Genomic DNA, 10,558 nt, shown 5'->3' with positions numbered 1-10,558 from the left:
AAGGCGAGCGCTCTACCACTTGAGCTATAGCGCCACTTCCGGTTTTTCTGGTGGTTATTGGAGATAGGAGTCTCACGGTCTCTCCTGCCTGGGCTGGCTTTGAACCACAATCCTCAGATCTCAGCCTCCTGAGTAGCTAGGATTACAGGCGTGAGCCACCAGTGCCGGGCTGGGCTCCCTGATTCTTAATTCAAGTGTTGCCAAGCATGACTTGCCACTCTAAACAAAAATTACCTTCAGGTAATTAACCTATCAACTATGAAAATGCACTGGACATGGCAATGAAGAACTACCCCACACCTGGTTTTCCACGAGCTCCTAGATGCCAAGCCTCTAGATTTTCCTTTACCAGCTGCCACACTGGGCCATCTGTATGTCCATCTTCCCCTGGGAATATATGGCCTACTTTTATGGTGGCTACCATATTTCTCTCTCTCTCTCTCTCTCTCTTTCTGTCTCAGTATTGCGTAATTTGGCCTCTGCACTTCCAACAATACACTGTTTTCTCTCTCTTTCACGGGCCACACTTGATCAGTGCCATGCCATCCACAGAACCTTCCTGTTCCTATGTGGTGTGATCACTGGGCCAGGTCTAGGGCATTTCCTACAATCCCTTTTCTTGAACAGCTCTTGTCTAGATGTGACCCCGGTAGGTACTTGAATAGGATGGCTTTTCTTTTCAGTCATGGCTGCAAGCTTAACCCTTGGCCTAGAACACATTCTTATCAGAATCAGAACCTCTCTTTAACTCCTTACACTTCTTTACCAGCCTTCTCTCATATTTCTCTCTCTCTTTTTCTTTTTCTCGCTCTTTGTGGTCCCCTCTATCTCTCTTCTCTGAAATATGGTCTCTCCATGTAGTGTAGGTTGGTCTCAAACTCACAATCTTCCTGCTTCAGCCTCCTGCTTGCTGGGAGTACTAGTGTGTTCCAACATGCCAGGCTTGGATTTTAAACTTTTAATATGTCCCTGTGATATTCTCCATTCATTTGCTCTACGCTCTTTAATCTGTATCGTTGAATGATCATATAAATAAATGAACCCTACTTATTTCTCTGGAAGACATTTCTCCTATCCTTGAAAATACAGTACTCATAAAACGACTGTAAAGCCCACCCCATTTTCCATTCCCCCATCATCGTACCCCGCTCCCTCTGCTTGACAGGATCCTAATCTGTAGACTACAGTCCACACACCTTAACATCGCCACAGCTGCAGTCCACCTCCCTGACTTTGTGCTGCCAGACCCAGTCCTTCCACACTGCTCTCTTTACCTTTGCCCCCTCTTTGTCCAACTGACTTCAGTTCAGCCTGGCCCGTTGTGTTCCCCTGGGTGAACACGATGCCACTCCTCAACTGCTTCCTGCCAGCTTGCCCCCTTGTCCTAGCAACATTACCGGCTGCCTTGCAGCGTCTTTAACATGTACCCCTAGGCTTTCCTGGGCAGAATTATTTGTGGACTGAGAATACCTAGAGGACAAGATTTGGTCTTATTCCTATCTGTGCCAGGTGAGCATGTTGCAGACACTCAATGTTGGTAGACTTGATCAAGCATCACTCCCAATCATGGGTTCAAACTAGTTACTTACCTTTCTCCTTCTCTTAATCACTACCAATTTTTCCTCTATAATTTTATTTGTGCTAGTCCTGGGACTTGAACTCGTGCCTAGGTGCTATACTTTTGTTTTTTCTGCTTAAGGCTGGGCTCCCTACCACTTGAGCCACAGTTCCACTTCCAGCTTTTGGGTGGTTGATTGGAGGGAAGAGTTTTATAGATTTTTCCTGCTAGGGCTGGTTGTGAGTCATAATCCTCAGATCTCAGCCTCCTGAGTAGCTAGGATTACAGGTGTGAGCCACCAGTGCATGGCTTGTGCCTGTATTATTTAGTTCATAATTATTCTTCCCTATAAGTTTCCCTATTTGTGTTCCACTGCAGGCCCTTTAAGCCTTCAGTGTTATTCAGTGGCCAGCTCCTTCAATGCCTCCAGCTCAGGGTCTCTCCTTGCTCCTCCATGAATACTGTTCCTTGGGGCCAACACGGAAGTGTTTCTGGATTGCCTCAGTTCTGCAGTGTGAAGGATGAAGTCTCATCCTGCTTGCATTAAGGTTTTCGAGAACAATCCCTCCTTGCCTAGGTAGGCTCATGTTTTTCCTGATACCCTACACTGTAGGAAAAACTGTTTCAATGGAAACTTTAAACCTCTCAGGGGTATCTGAGTCTAAGGACCTTCTAAAGCCTTTGAGCTATTTTAAAACTGTTCGAATGGTAGATAACTGAGAGCAGTGTGAAGACTCCTTGTCTGTAGATGGTGACAAAACTGTCCAATGCAGGTTTACTGACTGCTCACCTCCATGTGGAAAACCCCAGTTTTGCTTCTCAGTGAGCTTTGATTTCAATGTTCTAGGTACAGAAATGTGTCTGCTTTCTGGATATCTTTCCCCCACCCCCGAATTGGTTCTAATATTCCTCACTAAGGTCCACAAATAAGGTCTTTAAAACACCTTTTTTCTGTATGAGTTATGATTAGGCTTTTTTTTTTGCTGATTATGGGGCTTGAATTCTGGGCCTGGGCATTGTCCCTCAGCTCTTCAGCTCAAGGCTAGCACTCTACCACTTGAGCCATAGTGACACTTCTGGTTTGCTGAGTGGTTTATAGGAGATAAGAGTCACAGCCTTTCCTGCCTGGGCTGGCTTTGAACCACGATCCTCAGATCTCAGCCTCCTGAGTAGCTAGGATTACAGGCGTGAGCCACTGGCACCAGGTTTTGGCCTGTTTTTTTTTTTTTTTGGTCCAGTTGTGGGGCCTGAACTCTGGGCCTGAGGACTGTCCCTCAGCTCTTCAGCTCAAGGCTAGTGCCCTACCACTTGAGCCACAGCGCCACTTCCGGCTTTTTTCTTTTTGCTTATGTGGTGCTGAGGAATCGAACCCAGGGCCTCAGGCATGCAAGGCAAGCGCTCTACCACTGAGCCACCTTCCCAGCCCTGGCCTGTTTTTAAAGATATAACAATACAATGCTTTTGCTTCCAATAAATTGATCTGTTTATCAGTTCCCAAAAATAACTTCTAATGTACTTTTCTGTTGTTTCAGTCACCCAAGAAATTGAGGGGATTTTTTTTGTTTTTTGTTTTTTTCTAGTACCTGGTCTTAAACTCAGGGCTTCACATTTTCACTTGGCTTTTTTCTCTCATGCTTCAACTTCTGACTTTTTTGTGGTTAATTGGAGGTAAGAATCTCATGGATTTTTATGCCCTACCATGCTTGTATTTTCAGTCTTTAGATCTCAGCCTCTTGAGTTACAAGGATTACAGGTATGAGCTCCCAGTACTCAGGTTCTGTTTCAGTGTTTTTAATATTTTTTTTTTTACTGGACACCTGAATCAGAAGTCTCAAACATTCATGGTCTGAAGCACTTACATGGCATGTGTTAGACAGAATGGACCCAGGTGCTTCTGGACCAGAAGTTTCTGGAATGTGGACCTTATCCCTGGGGATCTAGGCTCCAGGGGCACCAACTCTTACAGCTCTCTCTTCTACGTAGAGCTTCAAGTGTAAACAAGCATATGCATTTAAAATTAATGTATTCTAATTAAAAAGAGAACTTCAATACCAAGTCAAGTTGTTTTTTTCCCCCCAAATTCATTTTGCTTGTAAAATCCTGATAGTTAAGTTAATTATGTAAAAGAAACCAAGCCAGGTGCTAGTGCCTATAATCCTAGCTACTCAGGAGGCTGAAATCTGAGGGTGACAGTTCAAAGCCAGCCCAGGTAGAAAAGCCCAGATGACTTTTATCTCCAATTAAAATCAAAAAGCTGGAAGTAGAATTGTGGCTCAAATGGTAGAATATCATCCTTGAGTGAGAAAGTTAAAGGATACTGCTCGGGTCCTGAGTTTAAGCCTCTCTCTCTCTCTCTCTCTCTCTCTCACACACACACACACCTAATTGATATCCAATTAAGAAACAAGAGGTCTTTTCTTCAGGCATATCCTAGTAGGTGTGGATTGCCATTAGATTAACTGATGAATTAAACAACTAGTGAAAAATACTTCAGACTATAGCAGTATAAAATATAAAAGAAGCAATCCAAAAATTCATATGGAACAATAAAAAAACCCAAATAGAAAAAATGATCCTTAACAGAAAGAATAATGCTGGAGGAATATCAATACCAAGTTTCAAACTCTACTACAAAGCCACAGCTTGGTACTGGCACAAGAACAGACCTGAGGATCAATGGAACAGAACTGAAGACCCAGAAATGAACCCACAGACCTATAACTACCTAATCTTAGATAAGGGAGCTAAAAAAATAGAATTGAAGAAAGACAGTCTCTTCAGTAAATGGTGCTAGCAAAATTGGTTAATTACCTGTAGAAGACTAAAGCTAGATCCTTATATATTACCCTGCATGAGAATCAACTCCAAATGGATCAAAGACCTTGGAGTCAAAGCAGACACTCTGAAAACAATACAGGGAGGAATAGGAGAAACTCTATGGCTCCTTGGCACAGGCCGAAATTTTCTTTTCTTTTCTATTTTTTTGGGTGGGTCCAGTTGTGGGGCCTGAACTCTGGGCCTGGGCGCTGTCCCTCAGCTCTTCAGCTCAAGGCTAGCGCTCTACCACTTGAGCCACAGCACCACTTCTGGCTTTTTTCTTTTTGCTTATGTGGTGCTGAAGAATCGAACCCAGGGCCTCAGGCATGCAAGGCAAGCGCTCTACCACTGAGCCACCTTCCCAGCCCCCTGAAATTTTCTTAATAGGGACCCAGAAACACAACAAATCAAAGTAAAGTTGGGCAAATGGGATTGCATGAAACTGCAGAGCTTCTGCATGGCAAAGTACATAACTAGCAAGATCAGTAGAAATCCCACGGATTGAGAGAAGATCTTCACTAGTCATACAATGGACAAGGGTCTCATATCTAAAATATACCTGGAACTCAAAAAATTAAATCCCCCAACAACAAATCCTCAAAAAAACAACTGCCCAATAAATAAGTGGGCTAAAGACTTAAAGAGAAACTTCTCTGAAGAGGAAAGAAGGATGGCCAATAAACACATGAAGAAATGTTCAACCTCTCTAGCCATAAAAGAAACGCAAATCAAAACAACATTGAGATTCCACCTCACCACAGTTAGATTGACTATAATCAAGAACTCTAATAACAACAGATGCTGGAGGGGATGTGGCCAGAAGGGAACCCTACTGCATTGTTGGTGGGAGTGTAAACTTGTTCAACCACTTTGGAAAGCAGTATGGAGGATCCTCAAAGGACTCCACATAGAGTTCCTCCATGACCAAGCAATCCTACTTTTGGGCATTTACCCAAATGATTACAAACAAAAGTATACTAAAGGTACCAGCACAACTATGTTTATCACAGCATTATTTACCTTAGCTAAGATATGGAACCAACCCAGATGCCCCTCAGTAGATAAATGGATCAAGAAAATGTGGTATATATACACAATGGAATTCTATGCCTCCATCAGAAAGAATGACATAGCCCCATTTGTTAGCAAATGGAAAAACTTGGAAACAATTATATTAAGTGAAGTAAGCCAGGCCCAAAGAAACTTAGGTCCCATGGTTTTCCTTATTTGCAATAACTAGTATAAGTCTAGGACAAGTAGAAAAGGTCAAAAGCTATGTATATATGACCATATAGGATGATGTTAAGTGAAATGAACCCCAAGACTGGGACACAAGTGTTTTTTTCTTTCTTGCTATTGTTTTTAATGTATTTACAATGTACTATGTGATTTTTTTTGTTCTTTTGTATATTCTTCTCCCATGGTCTAGCCCCTGTTTTCACTGTATTTGATTCTGATGCCCTGCATCTTTTTTTTGGGGGGGGGCTGAACTCTGGGCCTGGGCGCTGTCCCTCAGCTCTTTAGCTCAAGGCTAGCGCTCTACCACTTGAGCCACAGCACCACTTCCGGCTTTTTTCTTTTTGTTTATGTGGTGCTGAGGACTCTAACCCAGGGCCTCAGGCATGCAAGGCAAGCGCTCTACCACTGAGCCACCTTCCCAGCCCCTTGCCCTGCATCTTGTACATACACTTTTCTAATTTGTGGAGGGGAAGGGAAAAAACAAAATGCTTAAATAGGGATACAGGTTGACCCACTGTAACAATGAGATGTACAAGATGCTATGTTGAAAATGAACTTTACAACTTCGGGGGGGAGGAAGGAGGAGATGGGGAGGTGGGGAGGGAAGGGATGGTAGGGGAAAAACAAAGGAGGAGGTAACAATGCTGGATAGGAAATGTACTCATTACCTTACTCATGTAACTGTAACCCCTCTGTACACTATTATTACAATAAAAAATATTTTAAAAAGGATCAGTGGGAAGGGAAGTGGAGTTGTGACTTAAGCGGTAAGGCACTGAAGTCTAGAGTGAAAAAGACAAGCGAGAGGCAAGGCCTTGAGTTCAAGTCCTAGTTCTGGCACCAAAGAAAAAAAGAAACAAATTTGTTGATTTACACAACCCAGTCCCTTCCTAAGGATGCTGGTATTCACTTGGGAGTGGATGAGAAGATATTTAAGTCCCTTTTAAGGCAAAAGCAGAACAATTGAATTTTTTGATTCATGTGAAAAAATATATATAAAAGAAAATATAAAGCTTTATTCTCTCCATACATGCGTATATCTAAAACCAAACAAGAAACCTAGCAAATTTGAGAATTCTAGAGTGAAAAATAGAGGCACATAAGTGCAAATTATTTTAGGCTCATTGGACATTTTGGCAAAATATCTAGCAGTAATGGGTAGTTACTACCAAAATCTCACTTTTTCCTTCTCAGTTATAACATGCCCTAAATTTAGAGGGACACAGTGTTGTGGAATGTGAATCTTCTAATCTTTCTTACAGCTACTTGCAGCCATGCACTTAAGATCTGGCTGAGTGCACAAAAGCAGAAATGGGGAATGCAGAGTTGGGGAGCTCTAAGTTGTTTCTTTTTTTTTCTGTAAGTACTTCTCATCTTTCTTTTTTTCTTGCAGCCTAAAACAGAAATAATGCCTAAACCCCAGCAGCTATACCAGTCCTTAGGGCTGTAAGCAATACATGAGAAAAACAAATCCTGGATTGATTTCTTCTAGTTCTTGAACCCAGGAGAGAAATGTACTTCTGTCTTGTTCAAGCTGCTATCATTTTGCCCCTGGCAATCAAATAGAATCATGGTTGATAAAGGATCTTAGATCCTTTGCCTGCTGAAAATTCCCCTCTGAATTCTCATCAAAGTCTCTTTTAGAAACAATTTATGGAATAAAAGGTACAGGATTTATAATCAGAGCACGTGGATTCTAGTGTTGGCTGTTTCAGGCAAAATATAAGATCAGGCAATGACTTTTTTTTTTTGGTACCAGGACTGGGGCTTGAACTCAGGGCCTTGGCTTTTTTTGCTCAAGGTTGGTACTCTACCACTTGAGTCACACCTCCAGTTTCAGCTTTTGGTGGTTAATTGGTAATAAGTCTCTCTCAAGGTTTGTCTGCCCAGGCTGCCTTTGATCCTCAGTCCTCAGATATCAGCCTGCTGAGTAGCTAGGATTACAGGAATGAGTCACCAGCACCTAGCTTGGACAGCTTTACTTTGATACTCATTTCCATTAAATGTAGCCTTATACAGAAGAAAGAAAAAGGAGGAAGAGGAGGAGGAGGAGGAGGAGGAGATGATGATGATAGTGATGGTAATGATAACGATGGTATCCTCCTCTTCCTGATGTTGGATTTTGAGAGTATGTGAGAAGGAGCTTCATTCATAAACTCTAAAGTAGTATTACATGATTTGTTTTTAGCTTCTATTTCCAGAAAGAAGAAAATTAATCGTGGCTAGGTATGCAAAGGAGTGAACAGGATCCTGAAGGTTGAGACAGTATAACTCAACTTTATCTACCTGTCATTCACACCAGTGACATTTAAAAGGAAGAAATTGATGCTAATATCCCCTTAACAGGGACCATTTGCATGCTGTTTATATAGCACTAGAAAGTGCTATATAAATGCTGTTTTATTATTGACACTAGCCTCTAGTCGGGGAGTTTAACCAGTGAAGCACCTTTCTGCTGACCCAAAAATCTTTATGGGAATCCAGTTTCAAATCCTAGGGTTTGAAATCAGGAGGAGGGCAATCACAACGTGAATATTTAATTCCCAAAGACTCAGACACTTTGATACATTCATGGACTTGTCAATGCAACCATGGGTCTTATAAATTGTGTTGGCAAACAGCAGTTAGACCCTGACTTTGTCTATTTTGTGAGGTTACACCAAAATACCCAGTTGTGGGTAACTTACAAGAACAGAAACTAGCATGGCTCAAGTGATAGAGTATGCCTTGCTTAGCAATTTCAACAAGAAATTAGCTAGGCTTGGAAGTACATACCTATAATCCCCACACTCAAAAGGCTGAGGCAGGAGCATCTCCAGTTCTGGGCTGGTCTGGACTATCTGAAACTCTCTCATTCTCTCTCATGTTAAAATGTTAAAATGAAAAAAAAGAAAGCTGAATAAACCTACTTATTTGAAATAACTATTAACTGCATTGTTAACATTACAACTATATTTGCAGAGAATAAAATATAAAATACATGAAGCTGGAGAAAATGACACAAAAATTTGGAGGCAAAGGCAGCAACAACGATAGAAAGACAAAACTATAAAGTGAAAATTTTTATATACACGAAAAGGGGATGAGCCAGACACCAGTGTCTCACGTATGTAATCCTAACTACACAGGAGGCTGAACTCTGAGGATCTCATTTTGAACCCAGTCCCAGGCAGAGAAATCTGAGAGAGTCATATCTCCAACTTACCAGCAAAAATCCAGAAGTGGAGGTGTGACTCAAGTGGTAGAGCACCAGCCTTGAGCAAAAATGTCAAGTGTGAGTGTGAGGCCCCGAGTTCAAGCTCCAGTACACACACACACACACACACACACACACACACACACACATACACACGGATAGAAGATGAATATTAGCATTCTTCTAGATAACAAAAAGAGCCACCACACCTGCCACATTTCCAAAATGCTAACACCAATCATTACAAATCTATTCACTGCAGGTCTCTGACCACACCAAGCAACTACCAGGTACCTAAATAAGACTAGGACGACAGCATGACAGCAGAGAGAAATAGGGACCATGGTCCATCTCCCCATACATTCAAGAAAACAGTGAGCTCCATCAGTCACACAGCAGACCCAGAGCTGTGCTCACAGGGTGGTGGTGTCTGATGGGGGGGGGAGTGGTAAGTGGGGGAAGGGAATGAGTTTGTGCCAGAAGGGTTGTCTCTTGGGAAACAGTCCTAACCCAGGAAAACAGAGAGTTCTGTCTCTGCCCTGCTATATGAGGTTTCTGGAACCCAAGTTGGGACATGTACAGCCTGAGCTATTTCCTCCACATTCCACATTACAGGCAATTTCAAAGCTCTACAGAAAGTGTACACTCTGTGCGTTCTTCATTAAGCCATAAAAAGCCCCATGGGAGACCAGGCTGTAGTACATCCAGCTGTGTTTGCCTCGGACACTGGCACCATCTGGGGTTGTTGAAGACACTCTGTTCTCCCATCCTCTAATGCAGACATTCAGGAAACCACAAGCCCATCTGCAGCATCCTGCCCTTCATCACTCTTAAATGCTCCCAAAGTTCCCTAAGTTCCAAACCCAGTATCTCTCAGAGTCTTACTACTTACCGATTATGTTGATAACATCTTGTTTTCAGTTGGCATATAAAGGACTCTCTTTACATTCCATTCTGTCTGAAACTGTTTCACGTAGGTATCATCACTTCAAATAGGATCTAAAGTCGTATACTTTGATAAGGACTGTTGGGCATTTTTCTCTCTCACAGGATCATGATCATCACACAGTAATGTTTATTCAGAAGAATCTCAAGTTTGTCAGTGGAATTTTGTTTTTAAATTTTGGCATGGGAGATTTAGGAAACAATGAATTGAATGCATACTATTCCCATACACTCCAGTTCTTTCTAATGGAAATTAAAAGACATTTACTGCCAGGAGCTCATGGCTCCTACCTGTAATCCTAGCTACTAAGGAGGCTGAGATTTGAACATCCCCATTCAAAACCAACCAGGACAGGAAAGTCTATGAGATTTTTACCTCCAATTAACCACTCAAGTAGTTAGAAGTGGAGCTGTGGCTTAAATAGTGGATGCTAGCCTTGAACAAAAATATCTCAGGAATAATGCCCAGGCCCTGAATTCAAGCCTGAAGAAAAGTACACACACACACACACACACACACACGCGCGCGCGCGCGCGCGCGATAACTACTAAATATTTCAAAATGGCAACTGTAAGTGCTACCATGCACAGTTCTTATAACAACACACCTCTATGCTCCTGTGGAAGTCCCTGAGTACAATACAGAACATTGAGCTTTGCCTTTTTACATTTTGAAATAAAGAAAAAACATGACTTAGATAATAGCACATACTTGATCAAACTGGGGGTCTTCTCCACGCTGCAGAGACTTTGTCAATGGCTTTTCCTACAAAAGAAAAAGAACATATACAAGAATAACTATC

At 42.1% G+C, this 10,558-nt stretch overlaps 1 protein-coding gene across 1 annotated transcript in view; it reads right to left on the bottom strand.

Annotated features, from left to right (window-relative positions):
• Fry (furry homolog (Drosophila)) overlaps positions 1 to 10,558 on the bottom strand; it is a 291,396-nt gene that overhangs the window by 198,945 nt on the left and 81,893 nt on the right. The window contains exon 3 of the mRNA XM_013027318.1: positions 10,468 to 10,521. Coding sequence (XP_012882772.1) covers positions 10,468 to 10,521 — 54 coding nt within the window. The remainder of the gene's footprint in view (positions 1 to 10,467; positions 10,522 to 10,558) is intronic.

The sequence above is a fragment of the Dipodomys ordii genome, unplaced genomic scaffold, assembly GCF_000151885.1.
Source record: "Dipodomys ordii isolate 6190 unplaced genomic scaffold, Dord_2.0 Scaffold102, whole genome shotgun sequence".
NCBI classification, from domain to species: Eukaryota; Metazoa; Chordata; class Mammalia; order Rodentia; family Heteromyidae; genus Dipodomys; species Dipodomys ordii.
The sequence above is the reverse complement of the archived record's forward strand: the minus strand, read 5'-3'. Positions and strand labels throughout refer to the sequence as shown.